General features: G+C 41.9%; 1 protein-coding gene across 1 annotated transcript in view; it reads right to left on the bottom strand.

Annotated features, from left to right (window-relative positions):
• The window catches only part of LOC145359531 (protogenin-like), a 122,509-nt gene that overhangs the window by 56,810 nt on the left and 45,290 nt on the right, over window positions 1-20,409 (bottom strand). The window contains exons 3-6 of the mRNA XM_080214163.1: window positions 7,756-7,900; window positions 4,575-4,708; window positions 1,541-1,678; window positions 1,061-1,219 (exon numbers count right to left, since the gene is read on the bottom strand). Coding sequence (XP_080070289.1) covers window positions 1,061-1,219; window positions 1,541-1,678; window positions 4,575-4,708; window positions 7,756-7,900 — 576 coding nt within the window. The remainder of the gene's footprint in view (window positions 1-1,060; window positions 1,220-1,540; window positions 1,679-4,574; window positions 4,709-7,755; window positions 7,901-20,409) is intronic.

The following is a 20,409-nucleotide window of genomic DNA, read 5'->3' as shown; positions in this document are numbered from 1 at the left end:
TAGTTGCTGGCCTGAGCATATAATCTAGGCCACAACATTACTGAGAGGGTGCTGCATTCTCAGATGTGCTGTTCTTCAGATTTTATTTAATGGATGTTAAAAAGCCCATGGTACCATTCAAAGAGACAAAGGGAGTTTTGATTGCCCAATGTTCCTCCCTCAGTCAACTGCATCAAAAGAGAGGGGTTAACTGGCAATTCATCCTAATGTTTTACTGGGGCACTGCTGTGTTCATCATCATCATCATCTTTTGCCTCTACTCCAATACTTTGCATTTAAACAGCACTTCTATGTAGCAAAATGCCCCAAGGTGTTTCACAAGACCTGCTAATAAAATCTGACACCGAGCATACATAAGGAGATATTAAGGCAGCGGACCAAAAGCTAGGTCAAAGTGGTAGGTTTTAGGGAGCGTTTTAGAGAGGCAGAGAGATTTAGCAAGGGATTCCTAGAGATTAGGACTTTGACAGCTGAAGACATGGCTGCCAACAACAGAGCAATATATATAATATGAAATGAGGATAGAAGAAAGGCCACAATGAGAGTAGAGCAGACACTTCGGAGAATGCAGGAGATTATAGAAACAGAGCAATTCCGCAGCTAAAATGACAATTTAAAGATCAGGATGTTGCCTAGCCAGGAGCCAATGTAGGTTAAGGACTATTGGCATGTAGGGTGAATGGGTTTTAAATAATAATGCTCACTGCACTTCCAAAGATTTAATTGTAGCTCCAGTACTTTGGGTTATTTCTGAAAGGCATATTCAATGCAAGTTCTTGATAATTTGATTTTACTTAAATGAACTTTAAGAAAACACCCGCGTGCCTGAATAACTCAATCAAAAAATGCAATGTTGCTTTTTCAAAATACTTGCGCCTGAAGATATTGCAAATTTCGACAGCATAGCATGAATACTAGAACCTGGTTAGACCATATCCCTTTTATAAATGATTTTGTTGGGTCCTCAGAGCAACATCAAGCACCTTCAGATCACACTGCCCACTGCAATCACATATTCATTCCAGAGTTTTCAAGGGGCTATATGCACTGGTTATCTTACCCAACACAGTAAGCATAGCTGTGGCTACAGTGTAATTGCGTGTGCCTGGTGTAGTGGCCCGACACACATATATTCCAGCATGTTCAACCTTCACATCGGATATCATTAAATTTCCATTCCCCAGAACCCGTGTATTGAAAACATCGATAGATCGATGATCTGTTTGGAAAAAGCAGATATTTGTGTCAAACCATTAAAAATTAGGTCAACATCATTCAGCAGGACTAACTCAAGCAATTGAAATCCACTCATTGCTAAACACATTTACTTGCAATATGCTTGTGTTACAAAGCAAGACAAAGAATTGATCATTTAGTTATAATTGAGATCAACATTTCTAGTTATAATTGTCTGACCACAAAGTTGTCAGTGTTTTAAAATTGCCAGTCTAACTATTCCTGGTCGAATGATTGCTTCATGGTTTCCACGTGTCAAAAGTACAAACAGCAGCAGGAGGAATAAAGGAAATGGACAGCTCACCTAAACGGCTCCAAGACACGAGAGGTTTTGGGGAACCAATAGCAATGCACTCCAACATGGCAGTTTGATGTACGGGTACGGTGAGGTTTTGGGGACCAGCTACAATCACTGGCTTCTGCAAAGTCTTTGGTTCCCAAGCTATTCATGAAAAAGAAACAGTCAATGGAAATCACTGCTATTCGGCGAACAGCATTAAACAAATACCCCATGAAGTTTAACTGATGAGCAAAGTCAATTAAGAATGAAAATAAAATGGATCTACTGCTGAGGAATAATCCCAATAACAAAAGAATGTCATACAGAAGTGGGTCAGTTAGATTTCAAACATGTCGTGAGGAAATGTGCGCACATATCCATTTTGGGGTTATAGAAAATATCATAAACATAATCAATATCTTTGTTGCAAGCTATGTATACTGATAGACGTACTGCAATTTAAATAGCACCACGAAGCAAATCCATGAAGATTAGAAAGAATCAGAGGGTGGCACAGTGGTTAGCACTGTTGCCTCAGTGCCAGGGACCCAGGTTCAACCCTGGCCTCAGGTCACTGTCTGTGTGGACATTCTCCCCGTGTCTGTGTGGGTTTTCCAGCGTCCTCCCACAGTCCATCGATGTGTGGGTTAGGTGGATTGGCCATGCTAAATTGACCCTCAGTGTCCCAAGATATGTAGGTTAGGTGACTAATCTTGGTAAATGTGTGGCCTCACGGAGATATGGTGGGGGAAAAGGGTTTGTATAAAGTACTCTAAGAGAGTCGATGCAGATTCAATGGGCTGAATGGCCTTTCCTGCACTATAGGATTTTATGGATTTAAGATTCCCAGTAAGTGGTGAAGGAATAACAACATTTCTCAATCAAACCAAATTGTGTCAAGTGGGCTTCCATTTCAAGAACCCCCTCACCACTTTCCACTTTACTAACAAAACATCACACATAACCTTTGGGAAAGTTACTGTTGCAAGAGTAATGGTTTCTAGGGCAAGTCAATAGGAAATAGAGGTAGAAGTGCCTTTTAAAATGAATGACGATAACAATTACGGACAAAAAAAAGGAGTATACCACTTGGCCCTTCGAACCCACTTCGCCTTACAATCAGATCGTGGCTGATGTGATTGTGACCTCAACTCCACACATCCGCCTATACCAGTAACCTATCACCCCTTGCTTGTCAAGGATCTACCTCCACCCTACTCCCATCACCACCTTTTGAGGAAAAGTCCCAAAGACTCTCAATCCTCAGAAAAAAATTAACGATGTCTCCATTTTAAATGGGCGAGTCCTTAATTTTAAACAGTGACCCTGTGGTTCTAGGTTCTCCCTCAAGAGGAAACGTCCTCTCCACATTCACCCCGTTTCTGATAGACAAGTGAATTAAGGGTTATGGGGAGAAAGCTGGAAAGTGGAACTGATCCACTTCAGATCAGCCATGATCTTATTGAATGGCGGGGCAGGCTTGAAGGGCTAGATGGCCTACTCCTGCTCCTATTTCTTATGTTCTTATGTCAACCCTTCTCAAAATCTTGTATGTTTCCAGTTCCTGATATTTGACACAATGACCTCAAGCAATTAAAATAAATATAGACAATTAACTCAATGACACAAAGATTGGTGGAACGGCAAATTGTGCAGAGGGTGTGGAAAGTCTGCAGAGGGATCTAGATAGGCTGGACGAATGGGCCAGGAACTGGCAAATGGAATTTAATGTTGGCAAGTGTGAGGCTGTCCACTTTGGTAGGAATAATGGTAGGTAGGACTACTACTTACGTGGTGAAAAGCTGCAGCATGTTACGGTGCAGAGGGACCTCGGGGCCCTTGTGCATGAGTCGCAAAAACCCAGCCTGCAGGTGCAGCAGGTGGTCAGGAAGGCAAATGGGATGCTGGCCTTCATAGCGAGGGGGATTGAATATAAAAGTAGGGAGGTCTTGCTGCAACTGTACACGGCATTGGTGAGGCTGCAGCTGGAGTACTGTGTGCAGTTTTGGTCGCCACACTTACGCAAGGATATTTTGGCCTTGGAGGGAGTGCAGAGGAGGTTCACTAGGCTGATACCGGAGTTGAGGGGGTTGAGCTATGAGGAGAGGCTGAATAAACTAGGCTTGTACTCGTTAGAGTTTAGAAGAATGAGGAGAGATCTCATTGAGACGTATAAGATGATGAATGGGATGGATAGGATAGAGGTGGAGAGGCTCTTCCCGCTCAGAAAGGACAGTAGGACTAGAGGGCACAGCCTCAAGATAAGGGGGGTGCAGTTTAGAACAGAGTTGAGGAGGAACTTCTTCACTCAAAGGGTGGTGAATCTCTGGCATTCTCTGCCCGTTGAAGTGGTGGAGGCTGCCTCGCTAAATATATTTAAGATGCGGGTAGATAGGTTTTTGATAGGCAAGGGGATTAAGGGTTATGGGGAGAAGGCGGGAAAGTGGAACTGAGCCACTTCAGATCAGCCATGATCTTATTGAATGGCGGGGCAGGCTCGAAGGGCTAGATGGCCTACTCCTGCTCCTATTTCTTATGTTCTTAACTCAAAATAACAGACTAAATTGGACATGTGCACCACATATTAGAAACTAGCAGAAATCGATGTGCAGCTTTCAAGAATTAGTTTTATCTTGAAACTAATTAGGATAACCTTGCCGGCAATTTGGTCGTGGCAATGGAAAACTTGATCATGGCGAAGGAAAATTTGCCAAATTAATTGCTGACTTGGTCAGTCAAATCCAAAGGGATCACATCCCTAGCCAGAAATTAAATCAATGCCAACTTAATCATACATTTAGCTAATTTCTTCTAAAGACATAATTTATCTCAAAAAGAGTTTGATAATGAACAGCGGGACGTATCTATTGTGACAGGGAGTTGAAGGCAGTCTGATCAACTCAACCTTTCTGCACTTTGAACAACATTAAAAAGTGCACGCACATGCAAATTAAGGTCAGATGTAGTGATTATGCAATATCGTCAGCAGTGAAGTAGAATACAAAGCCTAATCCATTGTTGGACACTGTTCAGAAAGAAAAACATCTCAACTGTTTACCTTTAATAACGGTCAAAATGGCTTCCGAGCTCCGACGTCTATTTGCAATATTCGTTGCAACACAACGGTATTGTCCAGCGTGTCGTCCTTCAACACCATAGATCTGAAGCACTCCCGTTGGCAGAGCAGTTATCCTGAGAAGAGAAAGAGATGCTCCTTTTCAGCATTTTCCTTAAAATTCTCAAATTTCTAGCAAAGGTGCGGTAATGCAGTGACAACAGTAACAATTCTAGTGCAGTGCAGTTACACTAGTGGCAAATTATTGACCCCAGCTTTGCGGTGAACACAATGGGATGATGCCCATTGCTGGCCAAATGAAGCCGCCCAAAACAGTGGCACAGTGGTTAGCATTGACACCACACAGTGCCAGGGACCCAGGTTCAATTCCAACCTCGGGTCACTGTCTGTGTGGAGTTTGCACGTTCTTCCCATGTCTGTGGGCTTTCTCTGGGTGCTGTGGTTTTCTCCCACAGTCCAAAGATGTGCAGGTTAGGCTGCTTGACCATGCTAAATTGTCGCTAGTGTCAGGAGATTAGCGGGGTAAATATGTGGGGTTATGGGGGTAGGACTTGGATGGGATTGTGATCAGTGCAGACTTGATGGGCCAAATGGCCTTCTGCACTGTAGTAATTCTAAGGATTCTATGAAAAAAGTGTTGGCTGGTTCCAGAATACCAATTTCTTCTATCCCGCGTGATTCCAGTGCCATCTATGGCATTTCGCGACAGTGCAACCAGTCTGATCAGCTAATCATAAAATTGAAGGATTCACACAGTCAGCAAAGTAGCAAGTTAAACACAGGGATTTAGTCACATTTTAGCACACTGCACAGGAAGCAAAATAAAGATTGGAACATTCACATGGGACTATGGTGAAAAGCTGAAATAGAGTGGAAACTTGTGTTTAAAACAAAAATAATAGAACTTTTAAAATGTTGAGGGAATAAGACGCCACAATTGTAAAATTAGATTTCATGGTCAGAGAGGTTGTTCAGTAATTAGAATCATATAACAATTACAGCATAGGAGGCGGCCAGTGGTCTGTCATGCTTTTTCTGGCCCTCTGAAGGAGCTTGCCACTCCCCAGCCTTTTGCCATGGACTTTTCCTTTTCATGATCCAACTTCCTTCTGAAAGTTTCAATTTACCCTGTCTGCACCACACTCAGGCAGTGCATTCCAGATCTTAACCACTTGCTGCCATTGCTTCTTTTGCCAGTTATCTTAAATCAGCTCCCTATGGTTTTTGATCCTTCCACTGTTCGGTAGTTTCACAGTATCCCTATAGAGCTGGGGGCCATTTCGCCCATCAAGTCTGAACCAATTCTCCAAAACAGCATCTTACTCAGGCCCACACCCCCATCCTATCCCTGTAGCATCACACATTTACCATGGCCAATGCACCTAACCTGCACATCTTTGCAGTGTGGGAGGAAACCGGAGCACTTGGAGGAAACCCATGCAGACACAGGCAGAATGTGCAAACTCCACACAGTCACCCAAGGCTGGAATTGAACCCTTGTCCCTGGCACTGTGAGACAGCAGTAATAACCACAAACTGAATTTAAATTCCACCACCTGCTGTGATGGGATTCAATCCTGGGTCCCCAAACCATTACCCTGGATCTCTTGGATTACTAACCTAGCAACGATACCACTACACCACAAGACAGGTACAAAGTATTCAGTTAATACCTCAGTCATGCCACTCAATGTGTAAGCCACCTCTGTGATACCTAATTGGCCCTATTGGTTTCATCATCCTTTTGCTATTTATATGACCATAGAAGACTTTCAAATTCTCTGTTATATTAAATGACAACCTCCTCTCATACTCTCTGTTTCTGCTATTTACTCTTCCAATTCCTCTCAATCTTCCACATAGAAACATTGGAAATAGGAGCAGCAAGCCATTCAGCCCCTCTCTGCTACCATCCAACTAGACTGTGACTGATCATCACCCTCAAATACATTTTCTTGCACTATCCCGACATCTTGCTATGGCTTCACTGTGTAGAAATCTGTCCATATCCATCTTGGAAATACTCAATAACTGAGTCTCCACAAACATCTGGGGTAGAGAATTCCAAAGATTCATATCGTCCAAGTAAAGACATTCCTCCTCATCTCAGTCTTAAATGGCCTACCTCTTATTCTGAGACTGTGCCCCCTGATTCCAGACAGGTCCAGCCAAAACGAACTATCCTTCCTGAATCTACCCTGTGGAACCCTTTCAGAATTTTGTATACTTCCATTAGAACACCTCTTAGAGAACACAGGCCCATTCTCCTAGGGCAATCTCACCATCCCAGATATCAGTCTGGTGAACCTTCATTGCACTCCCTTTATAGTAAGGATATTCTTTTTTGGGAAGGAGACCAAAACTGCATACAATGCCCTGACAGTAATCACAGCAAGGCACTATACAATTGTGGTCAGACTTCTTTATTCCTCTAGTCAACAGCCAAAGCCAACATACCATTTGCCTTCCTAATTGCTTCTCTACCTGCATGTCAGTAACTTACAAACAAGGATGCCCAGAGCTGTTGGGGCATCAGCACTTCCCAACCTCTCATTATATTGAAATATTTAGAATTTGTTTTTCCTACAAAAATGGATAACTCCACATTTTGCCACAGTATTTTCCATCTGCCATATTCTTGCCCACTCACTGGAGTGGTGTCTAAATCCATTAAAGCCTTAGCATCCACCTCACAACTCATGTTCCCACCTAGTTCTGGGTCAAGAGAAATCTTCTATATTCGGCCACTGTATTATCTCTCTGACATCTGTCATAAACACACCTTCATGTCTATCTCTTTTGGCATCCAAAGAGCTCTGTTTGCCCTTCTGCCTTGACTGTGCTTTAACGATCTCTTCTTTAACAGCAGTTACAGTTTTGCCTGCTAACCTTCAATTCCAACTTTTCTGGACTAGATCCATTCCCACCATATCCCAATTAATGATTCTTATCTTACCCTGGTTTGCTCTTTGTCCTTTGCCAGAGCCAACTGTATCATAAAGCCTTATGACACAATGATCACTGTCTCCTGGATTTGACATTTCATTCATTTTGCCCAATTCATCACTAAGAATAAGGTCCAGCAGTGCTTTCATATTCATTGTGCTGGAAACATACTGTTGTACATCAGTGTAAAGCTACAGATTTTGTTTAGGTTTGTTACCTGTCAGTAGACAGTGGCAGTGCTGTCCGGTTGAATTCCCAGGTTATGATTGGTGGAGGATTTGCTTGTATTTTGCAGATAAACCTTGCTACTTCGCCTTCATTCACTACTGTATGGACTGGCTGAACTTCAAATGGAGACATACCTGAGAATTAAAGGGACATTGCTACAGTTAGACACGAACTCATACACAAGTTGTGTTTGTAGGGAAAATGTGTTTCCCGCTTCACTGATGGAACTCAAAATTCAAACTGAAAGCACATCATGCAAGTTTCAAAATAGGAATATTAAACAGCATCAAAGGACAGCAGACAATAACCAGAATGTAATGACAAGCAAAGGATAACTTTGGATAATATTTTAGAACTTTTCCCCAGATAACCCCATAAATTACCTTCCAAAATCGAGGGAATTGCTTATTTGGTGTTGCCCCTGCAACATTTAAGCTCAGTATGGAGTTGGTCAGGGAATCTGACTACCTACAAAACTGTTTACGCATATTTGTAACCACAACACGGATTTAAGTGGATGGTTCTCAAAGGAAAGCATGGTCCGTAATTTCCTCAGTGGCAAGCGGCAGATTGTCCCCCCCATATGAAACTTACCTGGGCTTAAAATGGAGTGTGGCCCGTCTCGTCTGACTTTCCTGACTCAGGTCAGGCTAGCGCAAAGAAAGAAAACGCAAACCTGACTCCAACGCTGACTACTGTAAAGCAGTTGAGTGTTTAACAGTCTTATTGAAAGGGAAGTTTCTCAAGCACGTGAATGGGATGTGAGGCAGATCCCAATATGCTTTGGGTGTGGGGTTGAGCCCAGTCGGTTCAGCTCAAAGAGGATGGATGGGAGCTTGGTCACCGGTGGGAGAGATCAGGTGGTCAGTGTTGACCCATGGAAGGCTTGGTCCGAGTCTTCAAAGCATTTACTTTGAAGTTGGATGTAATTTTGTTTTTCCCTTTCCATTCTTTCAGAGTAACTATGAATATAAAACTGGCAGAACCATCCAGTGTTAGCAATTTAAATCGCTTTGTTGGATGGTTCCTCCCACAGTGCAATTGCCCAGGGGAAGTCAGCCCTTCTGGACAATTGCTAGATAAACCCTTATGTGGGAAGTTCTGAGAGGATTCCTCAGTGCATCTTTGGGGTACCCCCCAAATCCGATGCTAGGGAGGCAAAAAGTTATGGCCCAATGTGAATCCATGGAATACACTTCAGAAAGTTTAGAGGCAGGAGATTATTTTTGAAACCCTTAGCCAAATTAATGATCCTCAAGGGCTTGGTGCGGCATTAAAGTACAACAAATAAAATTTTAAACATTAAGTGGAAGTATTCTTCCATTAAGTTGAAATACCAAAACCACGTTCTCCACGTAGTAATCCGGTTCACTCCATCAAAATGGTAATTTAAATTCATCAATTTTTTTCCCAGATTACATTTACGCAAATGCGTCAGAATTGGGCTAAATTTCAAATCTTAAAAGCATGCAGAAACAGATTCTGAATCCACTGAGCAAGCTAAGATTACCAAAAATAGTGGCAAGAAAGATAATTTTGTATAAGCAAGATTATTTTGTGATACTTCACTCCTGCGAAGCATTGCCAGTTATGCGTGGCACAGTGGTTAGCATTGCTGCCTCACAGCGCCAGGCACATGCATTTGATTCCCAGCTTGGGTGACTGTACAGAGTCTGCACATTCCTTCCTCTCTCTCTCCTCCGTCCTCCTACCACCACCACCACGACGTCTATGTGGGCTTCCTCTGGGTGCTCCAGTTTCCTCCCACAGTCCGAAAGACGTGCTGCTAAGGTGTAGTGGCCATGCTAAATTCTCCCTCAGTGCACCTGAACAGGCGCCGGAGTGTGGCAACATGGGAATTTTCACAGTAACTTAATTGCAGCGTTAATGTAAGCCCACTTCTGACACTAACAAACAAACTTTAAACAGATACTGTTCAGCAAGTCTACTAACATAATTAAAGGTCTTCTAATATAATTAAATGCAAGAAATTATGCAACTAAATATCCTAATGCTTTCTGTGCATTCCTAATAAATTATGCAGCAGCTTGCTCATTTTGTTAACAAAGTGGACTTTATCAATGTGAAACTGACTTCTCCAATACAAATGGCTCTCATCTCACAGATGTTTTTGCCAGCAGTAATTGAAAGAAACCTGGTGAGGAGAGTCATTTCTCACACTCCAGGATCTGAAAGGAACGCCAAACTCTTTCAGGATTGCACACTCGCAGATGTCAAAACTTCCCTCAGGATAAGTGATCATTCTGAACCTCACCATGCAACCCATGCAAGAGTCGCCAACAATCAGAAAAAAGCATTACCGCTCATAAATATTTCACACTTTTGGAAATTTGCAGCTCATCAACGTGAAAAAAAAGGATTAAATCCAAGTTTGCCTGTCATCAACAGAGACATGTTTGTAGATCAATACAAATCTTTAAAGATTAAAGAAACCTAAAACCTAATCAATGGGCAAAAATACAGATTGCAATCAATTAATAATCAACCAGCCCATCGGGGGTCCAATAAAATGTCAAGAAATCAATCATGCTTCTTAGTGAAAGATGCAGAATTTACCACTAGAAATGAAGAAGCCTGTACCACCCCACACGGCCATCTGCACTGCCTAAAATTCAACACCAACAATAATAAAGTTAGAGTAGTTTGAGACACAGTTTCCCCAATAGCTCAAGGAAACTATTTAGGGAGTAACCACATCCAACAGACCAAAAGGTGTGTGTTGAGTTGCTGAGGGGAATGATTAGGGGTACTACAATTGGCCCCAGCTTTCCTGGGCTAAGACTGAAAAGTAAATTCATCATAGAATCCCTTTAAGTATAGAATGCAGCCATTCGGCCCATCGAATCTGTAGTGACCACAACTTCACCACAGCCCTACTCCCGCAGCCCCACACATTTATCCTGCTAATCCCCCTGACACTAGGGCTAATTTAGAATGGCCAATCAACCTAACCCGCACATCTTTGGACTGTGGGAGTAAACCCACACAGACACGGGGAGAAAGTGCAAACTCCACAGTTACCCAAAGCCGGAATTGAACCCAGGTCCCTGGCACTAAGAGGCAGCACTGATAACCACTGTGTCACCGCGCTGCCCAAAGTTGTTAAAATTTCCATTCCTGAGCACCATGCAATGCCCCTGTTCGAAATGTCTATCTAAACAATAAAGTAGAACATCTGTGATGCCTGTGTGGTTGAGCAGCTTACTGACATTGCCCATGAAAATTCACATATGCACAACGGCCACCTGGGTGAAGTGCTCGAGAGCAACTAACATCTGTGAAAGTTTGTGTCAAACAATGACACACTGCGGGGCACAGGAACAGGCCAAACTAAACTTCACAACTTTCAGAAGGAATAGCTATTCCATGTACCATTAAAGAGTTGTTTCTTGATGAATTGAGCTAAACAACAATTAAAACGACAGATTAAACAAAAAAAAGGAGGGATTGGTGAACCATTCCCAATTTCTGAAGTGTAACACAGATCTTTCTCTCACTATCAGATTTTCCTACCCCTAAACACGGTCTCTTACATTACTAGGTAGTGTGTGTACAAACAAGTGAATGGTCTACCATATTAAGAAAAGCAGGATCTCCTTCAGTCTATTTTTTGACGTTATCTCAATTTTTAGCCAAAATTTTATGCTAAGAGCCTCATGGTTTTTCCACACTTAGAGCTTCTGACTTTAGTGTGAATGTAAAAATGCAATCAGCTTTTGTCCGAGCACAATGCCTTAAATGCGCTCTGGCTAAACTAACAAAAGTGCCTTGTCAGATTCTCTTACTACAACACAATTAGTTCCTGTGAGATGAAAGCCAAAAACTAGCCAATACTAATCCAATTTACAATCAGTTAAGGTTGCCCATATGCAACAGCATTTTTACACCACCAGTGTGAAAGGCACCCGCTCAGATCACTCTACACATTATTACAGGGTTTACTTGCATGCTACAGAAGAGCAGATGTTGGATGAGATGTACAGCATGGAAATCAATACAAGGATTTCAATGAGAAATTAGATACTTCCCTCTACTTTCACAACAAACACGCTGAATTTGCATATTAACAGTTGAGAAATATGGTGGGTAATTTAAGCAGGTCAAGCTGAAGCTTATCTGCCTGCACAAACCTGTATTATTCCTGGAGAATTAAGCTGTGGGTGTATTTCACACATTAACATAACGTTTTTGCAATGAAGCCAAGTTAATAAAACTGTGTGATCTATGAAAATGGGCAGGGGATGGACAAAGTAAGTTTCTTTTCTCCAAGCTGTACACATTGTCAAGCTAAGAACAGAAGAATAATTTTACTCATTAGAAACCAGAGTCCAAATGTTATCTCACAGAATCTTACCACATCTAAAAACGTAATCCAGTTTACTTTCATTTTGATGCCACGTCTTAGCCCTCCCTATACTGGAGTGTCAACCTTCAACTTTGTGAATGTATACAGTGAATATCACATGCATCACAATTGTATTGAAGCAACTCGAGAGTGCAGCTTGATCTATGTAGACAACTTAAATGCCATTGCACTTTCTGTAATGACCATTTTCAAGTGTCTGTAATGTTCTTTTGATTGTATTGAAGCACCTCAAAGTGCCACTTGACCCATGTCGAAAATCTGAATATTACGGCACCGTCATGCCTATTTTGTTATGGCTTTTTCAAATATTTTATAAATAAAGTATATTTCTGGGAATAAAAACTGTTCCCTCAACCCACAAACATCTGACTCAGTGGCAGGAGTGCCAAACCTAAGTTATGCCGACAAACAGACTGCAGTGAGTGGATCTAAGACAGATCATAGCCATTTTCACAGATGCCAATCCAATGGTAAGATTATGTACAAGAACTGAGACTTGAAAATTTGTAATTGAGATGCCTGCCACTCAGCAGACACCATTTGTCAGGCAAGGTAGTTTAATTCCTAGGACATTAACTCAGATAATAAGATCCATTTGGGTTATGGCAGTTCTGTTCTCAGCTGGGGCCAGAACAGGGTTCAAATCCATTCTTCACAGAAAGCAGGGAGTCAAAGATGTTGCTTTATGCACCTTCTAGGAGTTCAGCTGGAGACTGGTCTGAAAATACCCAAACATTTGAGAAATGTAACAAAGTACAATCATCATTTAATTGGCCTAGATACGGTCCCTTACATTGCTGGGCAGTGAATGCAAACAAACTCATGGTCTACAATGTGGCTGTGGATCCCATCCTTACTTTATGGGGCTAAAACATTGACAACTGATGGAAGGCACGTCAAAGGACTGGAGTTATACCACCAATGCTGCCTGCTGAAGATCTGACATATACGAAGTGGTATGAGAGTCACCAGTATTAATGTCCTCAAACAAGCATCGAGGCTATGATCATCCCCCATCAATAGGGTTTCAAAAAAGTTTTAAAGTTCATATATTAGTGTCACCAGTAGCTTTACATTAACACTGCAATGAAGTTACTGTGAAAACCCCCTAATTGCCACAATCCGGAACCTTAAAGAAAGGGATTAGGAGAGCTAGCAGGGGGCATGAGAAGTCCTTGGCGGGTCGGATAAAGGAAAACCCCAAGGCTTTTTATCTTACGTGAGAAATAAAAGAATGACCAGGGTGAGGTTAGGGCCAGTCAAGGATAGTAGTGGGAACTTGTGTATGTAGTCAGAAGAAATAGGTGAGGTATCGAATGAATACTTTACTTCAGTGTTCACTAAGGAGAGAGGCCATGTTTTTGAGGTGATACAGGCTGCTAGGATGGAGGACTCAGATGTTCTGACGGAAGATGTATTAGCAATTTTGAAAAACCTGAGGGTCACTAAGTACCCTGGGCCAGATAGGATACGTGCTAGGATACTTTGGGAGGCAAGTGATGAGATTGCGGAGCCTTCAGCTTTGATCTTTGGGTCCTCACTGTCCACAGGGATTGTGCTAGAGGACTGGAGAGTGGTGAATGTTGTTCCTCTCTTCAAGAAAGGAAATAGGAATGACCTTGGTAATTATAGGCCAGTTAGTCTTCAGTAAGTTAATGGAAAGGGTCCTGAGAGTTAGGAGTAATGACCATTTGAAAAGACACAGTTTAATCCAGGATAGTCAGCATGGTTTTGAGAGAGGTAAGTCCTGCCTCACAAATTTGATTGAATTCTTTGAGGAGATAACTAAGGGTGTAGACGAAGGTAGAGCAGTTGATGTCATATACATGGATTTTGGTAAGGCGTTTGATAAGGTTCCCCATGATAGGCTCATGAAGAAAGTAAGGAGATGTGGGGTAGAAGGAAATTTGGCTGATTGGATAAGTAACTGGCTGTCTCATAGAAGACAGAGGGTGGTGGTGGAGGGAAAATTTTCAGACTGGAGGCAAGTTACCAGCGGTGTAGCACAGGGATCAGTGCTGGGTCTTCTGCTATTTGTGATTTTTATCAATGACTTGGAAGAGGGGGCTGAAGGGTGGGTTAATAAATTTGCTGATGACACCAAGATTGGTGGAGTAGTGGATGAGGTGGAGGGCTCTTGCAGGCTGCAAAGAGACATTGATAGGATGCAGAGCTGGGCAGAAAAGTGGCAGATGGAATTTAACCCTGATAAGTGCGAGGTGATTCATTTTGGTAGGACAAACTTGAATGCTGATTACAGGGTCAACGGCAGGGTTCTGAGGAATGTGGAGGCGCCGAGAGATCTTGGGGTTCATATCCACAGATCTCTGAAGGTTGCCACTCAAGTGGACAGAGCTGTGAAGAAGGCTTATAGTGCGTTAGCGTTTATTAACAGGGGGTTTGAGTTTAGGAGCCGTGGGGTTATGCTGCAACTATACCGGACCTTGGTGAGGCCACATTTGGAATAGTGTGCAGTTCTGGTCACCTCACTATAAAAAGGATGTGAAAGCATTGGAGAGAGGGCAGAGGAGATTTACCAGGATGCTGCCTGGTTTGGAGGGTAGGTGTTCTGAGGAAAGGTTGAGGGAGCTGGGGCTTTTCTCTTTAGAGCAGAGGAGGAGGAGAGGCGACTTAGAGGTTTATAAGATGATGAGGGGATAGATACAGTAGACACGTAGAGACTATTTCCTCGGGTGGACGTAGCTGTTATGAGGGAGCATAACTATAAGGTTCATGATGGGAGATATAGGAGGGATTCTTTACTCAGAGTGGATGGGGTGTGGAATGCGCTGCCTGCTGTGATAGTGGAGTCGGACACTTTAGGAACTTTCAAGCGCTTATTGGATAGGCACATGGGGCGCACCAGAATGATGGGGAGTAGGATATCTCGATCTTGGGTTTGGACATAGCTCGGCACAACATCGAGGGCCAAAGGGCCTGTGCTGTACTGTTCTATGTTCTGGTACACTGAGGGAAAATTTAGCATTGCCAATGCACCTAACCAGCACATCGTTCAGAACGTGGGGGGAAATCGGAGCACCCGTAGGGAACCCGTGCAGACAGAGGGAGAACGTGTCACCCGAGCCAGGAATTGACCTAATGGTCCCTGGCACTGTGAGGCAACAATGCTAACCACTGCGCCATCGTAGTTGATCATTAGTTTGGATGTCAGATACCGGATCCTAAAGCAGGTCTTCCTCCCCCAGTTCAGTCAGGGCAGACGAACCAGAGATCAGAAGAAACAGTTCAAGGATGTGCTGAAAGCCAACATGAAGAAATGGAACACTGACATTAACTTCTGGGAGATCACTGCCTAGGACCACACCAGATGGCAGCAGTGGGAAGGATCCCAAATATTCTAAGACCCAGCGATGACAAAATGAAAAGCAAAATTGAAAGCACTGAAAAGAAGCCATGACAAACTGATAATACATGACTAGACTTTACGCACAGCCCCAAGTGCAATAAAATCAGCAGATCCCAAATCAGCCATCTTTGGACTGATGGAAGATAATCATTCCCTCTAGTAAGGAATAGGCACTAATAATATTTTCAATAATCGCTCTTACACATCAACATAAACTATGCAGAATGGAGGATTTGCAGCCATGTTTGGTAAAGGTGGTCCTCCCTCTAAGAAGGGAAATTGTTTCGCTATGCTTCCCAGGAAGTAGGCTTCCCCACTATCAAGTTTATTCTACATACACTTCTCCCTCAAATTTATTGGTTTCTCAATCAACTTTCTCTCATTCCCCTGAAAGTGGCTTTAGCAAAGCTGAATGACTTCAAACCTCAAGCAGGGCTCTTGTATGTGCATTCCTAGCTAGTGAGAGCCCATCAGTTATATACCTCTGAAATTAATGCACTCAAACTGTCCAACGTATAATTGCTGCACAGGACAGCAGACGTAATCAAGATTGGAACCTCTGGCTGATTTTTTTCTCCCTCTTTAACCTAGGGAACACAGAAGGTAATCGTAGTGAGATCAGCAACTTAGTCAAATTAGACCTTATCTGGTTGACTCAGTGCCACAAAGCATATCCTGACTTTTAAATAATAGCTCTGGGCAATTCAAGAACGATGGGTGCAAATTGACTACAATTCAAAAAATGCTTTATTGGTTGTAAAGTGCGTTGGGATGCCCTGAGGTCACATAAGGCACTGTACAATTGAAGTATTTTTTCATGCAAATAGGCCTAAAAGAGACACCTTAAACGATTGAAAGAAAAACAAATTAAGTAAGTAGTCTTGAAGATGGCAATGGTTGGCACAAGGTTACAGAGGAAGAGATACAGCTCTTAGGGCTAAATGGATCAAAGGATATGGGGGAGGGGGGGGTGGGGGAAGAGAGAGAGAGAGAGAGAGAGAGAGAGAGAGAGGAATCAGGAGATTGAATTTGATGATCAGCCATGATCAAAATGAATGGCTTGAAGGGCTGAATGGCCTACTCCTAGATTCTATGCAAGTGTTCAGATTTGGGCTTCTGGGCAAAGTGAATTAATGGATTCCAAATGAAAGCCTGAATGTTCCTCATTGCAGAAGAGAACATAAGGAATTAAATGGTCTATCAAATAGGGCACACAATGATAGCAAAACAAACTGCTGAAGGTAAGTATCAAATTAGAGATGCATTGTTGGCTTATTTGACTTCAGTATACACACACACACACACACACACACACACACACACACACACACACACACACACACACACACACATAGATATTACACCTAAAGCCATTTGTTGGCTTAGTGGAAAACGCAAGTATCTAGAGATAATAATCGCTTGTTAAATATCAAGAAGAATTGAAGCTTGTTCACTATCTTTCTGCAACAGAATAAGGAAGTTGTGTTTGAAAGTACAGCACTTCCTCATGCAGAAGTCAATGAAAGGACCAGGTAATGCGTTATGGTGGGTGGCAAGAAGCTTGGAATCTGACTTCACATTTTCAGGCTTTGTCAGATAATCAGAACCATTTGGAGCCAAGTCCACATGGCTCTGAAAGACAGGGTGACACAGTTGATAAAATATCTCCTGGAATTCCATGCAAGGGTATGATCGGCCCGTGATGGGTTGGAGGGGACGGCAGTAAAAAAAAAGTTCCATCTTCCTTCAACTCAAAAATTAGCCTCCCTGTTTAAAAATCTCAAGCTTATTTGAAATTTAATTATCAATAGTACATTGATATTTTAATTTAGTATTTTATGGGATACAGACAACACATTGCATGGAATCACAATGATACAGCACAGAGGCCATTTGGCCCATGATGCAGTGCTGGCTCTTTGAAAGAGCTATCCAATTTGTCTTACTCCACTACTCTTCCCCCATCCCTGCAACTTCTCCCTTTAAGTATTTATCCAATTTCCTTTTGAAAGGAACTATTGAATCTGCTCCCTGTTACACAAAAAATAAGCTTCTTAAATTTATGTCACCATAGCCAGACTTAAACGCTCTTATCACTGGCTTATAATGCTTATGACACTCGTATGACCATTTTTACCCCACCAAAATAATTCAGATCATTTGGAGTCGGGAGGAATTTTTACTTAAGTAAAAATAAAGTACTGGAAATACCCAATAGGTCAGCCAGTGTCAATGGAGGGAGAAACCGTTAACATGTCAGGTCAAAGAGGAACTCTTCCTCAGATCTGAAGTCATATTTGACTCAATATGTTAGTCCTGTTTCTCTCTCCACAGATGCTGCTATACTGACTGATCTTTTCCTCTTTAAGCTTAAAACTACCAGTTCCAGTTCAAACATTTTGCTTGTTGGTTTTGAGCAGACAATTCCAGGCTGATATAACTACAGTCACTCTCTTTGACCGTTAAAAATTGACAAACGGGAGATTTCTTCATTCTGAAACCAAGTATCTCAAATTCTAAAGCTGCACTGAATGTTGTGATAAACTCCCTTTGATTGTGCTTCATTTCCCAATTCTCTGATTAAGGTTCACCAAGGTTAGAAAAGGTAAATGAGAGCCACCGGATAAGGTTTACAACTACAATGAACTTTATATCCCAGGGGATAGAATTTCCCTTTTCCAAACACTTACTGAACAGTTCCCTCAACAGAATAGGTCTGTGGCAGGAAGAATGCAAAATGTTAAAGCACCCTAAACTTCAAATATCTGGGTGGTCTTCCACATGCTTTTCAACGGTAGTAGAATTATAATTTAACACAAATCAACTCTGATCAAAAGATCACCCTTCTCTTCTATGGACACTGTTCGAACTGGACCCGAATAACTTTGACACATTTGTTGGGAGAGAAAACTACTCCTATTCTTTCCCCAATTCCACACAAAGGTACAACCATACTTCCCTCTCCAACTGCAAGGATATGGCCACTGACTGCAGAATGCAAACCCAGGTTGATCCACATTTGGAGAACAGGAGGTACTTTTATTATGGCAAAACTGGAAAGTCCAGTCGGTCGCACCCCATCCACCTTGGCATTGAAGCTCAGTGTTAATACACAGTGTTCTACTGGGTAGCAAAGTCAATCTCTAGTCAAACTCATCAATTACAGCAAAGGAGTCTTGCACCCATTGATACTTCCAAAACCAGGGAGAGCAAAGTGGCACAGTGGCTGCCTCACAATACCAGGGACTTGGGTTTGATTCCTGGCTTGGGTCATTGTTTGCGCAGAATCTACACGTTCTCCCCATGTCTGTGTGGGTTTCCTCCCACCGTCTGAAAGGCATGCTGTTAGGCACATTGAGGAAGAATTTAGCATGCCAATGTACCTGAACAGGTGCCAGAGCGTGGTGATTAGGGGAATTTCACAGTAACTTCATTGCAGTATTAATGTAAGCCCACTTGTGGCACTAATAAATAAATAATTTAAGACATCCCAATTTATATGGAGCGTTGCCAGAAATTACTAAATACATTTATTTGCCCAATAGGTGAATGCACTTTCAGTTACCAACTTACTGCACCAGGAATATCACACGGAGTATTGTGCGATCCCTGACTCGCATTGCCAAGTAGTCTGAAGGCAGGAGATTTGGAAGCTTTTCACTCTAAGTTCTGTGCAGTTAACTTTCTCTTATTGTCTAAAGTATGTTTAGCTGGTATCAGTTTGCCTATAATGATTAGATTATGTAGGTAAATATTTAATTTTTCATCTTAACACAAGCATAGAGAACAATGCACCATACAAAGTGTGCAGAAAATGCTGACAATTCCAAATAACGCCACAACAAATAAAATACTTTGCTTTGGATGTTCCTTCTTGGTGTAACATCTACAACACAGATCCAAATAGTCACGTTCAGAATAAGATAGGTGGAACAAAACCAATACAATAAAGCCATTTTAAAGGACTACAGGAACAATATGTATCAATCTCCGAAAAAAATAATCAGCTGACAGAGGAAAATTACTCTGTAATCACAAGAAATTAAGGAATTTATAAAGTATTAGTGAATAAAATGGAAGTTTACTTTAGCCATCTTTATTTACTCGTGTATTTTTGCTTTGAATTGCATTCACCCCTCATGCATCCTTTCAATACAGGCTCACTATTGAACCATCCACAGGAAAAACCCTATAAATTCGGGTTTTCCAATACTGGAATCATTGTTTTGCCTTAACTAATACAGATGAATTCGGCTTATTTATCCACAACAAAATACGTCTTAAATTTCCTTCATGAAACTCTCTCAAATCACTGGACTTGTACTGAAATGCCCCAATTTTATCATCAAGGTTTCAAAAAAATACTTAAGGCACTGCAGTAACGGACAACTCGAAATATTGTTTCCTCACTCTCCATTGCTACCTGTAACAAGGAACATGTAGAGAGACAGAGCCTTGATCACTGTACTGGAGAGGGATGGTCTCTTAAAATAGAGAGGCCACAAAAGTGGCACTTCAACAGGCTTTGAGGACAAAATGGATTTAACTTCTTAACCCTTTGGGTTTACCTTTCATTTGATGATTTTACAAGTGTAATTAACTCAATATGAAAACCTTCACACTGGAACCTTCCCTCTTTGCTTTAGCAGTAAAGCAAGCACTCATCAACAAGAACTCATTAAACCATTCCATAAAAAGGCCACAGCACTCCAGTGAGAAACAAAGCCCTGAAGAAGGGCTCACATTATTCAAGTTGTTGTACAAACGTGGGGCTGCTTTTCCACTGAAATAGATATTTTTGTCATTACTTGGTAACATAAGCTTTATCATCTACATTTATCAAGAAACTCAAGAAATGCACAAAATTTTGATGAGCTCATGCCAATGAC

This window comes from Carcharhinus amblyrhynchos, chromosome 28, assembly GCF_965287045.1.
Source record: "Carcharhinus amblyrhynchos chromosome 28, sCarAmb.v2.hapA, whole genome shotgun sequence".
In the NCBI taxonomy this organism is placed as follows: domain Eukaryota; kingdom Metazoa; phylum Chordata; class Chondrichthyes; order Carcharhiniformes; family Carcharhinidae; genus Carcharhinus; species Carcharhinus amblyrhynchos.
Note: the sequence above shows the minus strand (reverse complement) of the source record. Positions and strands in the feature narration are given on the sequence as shown.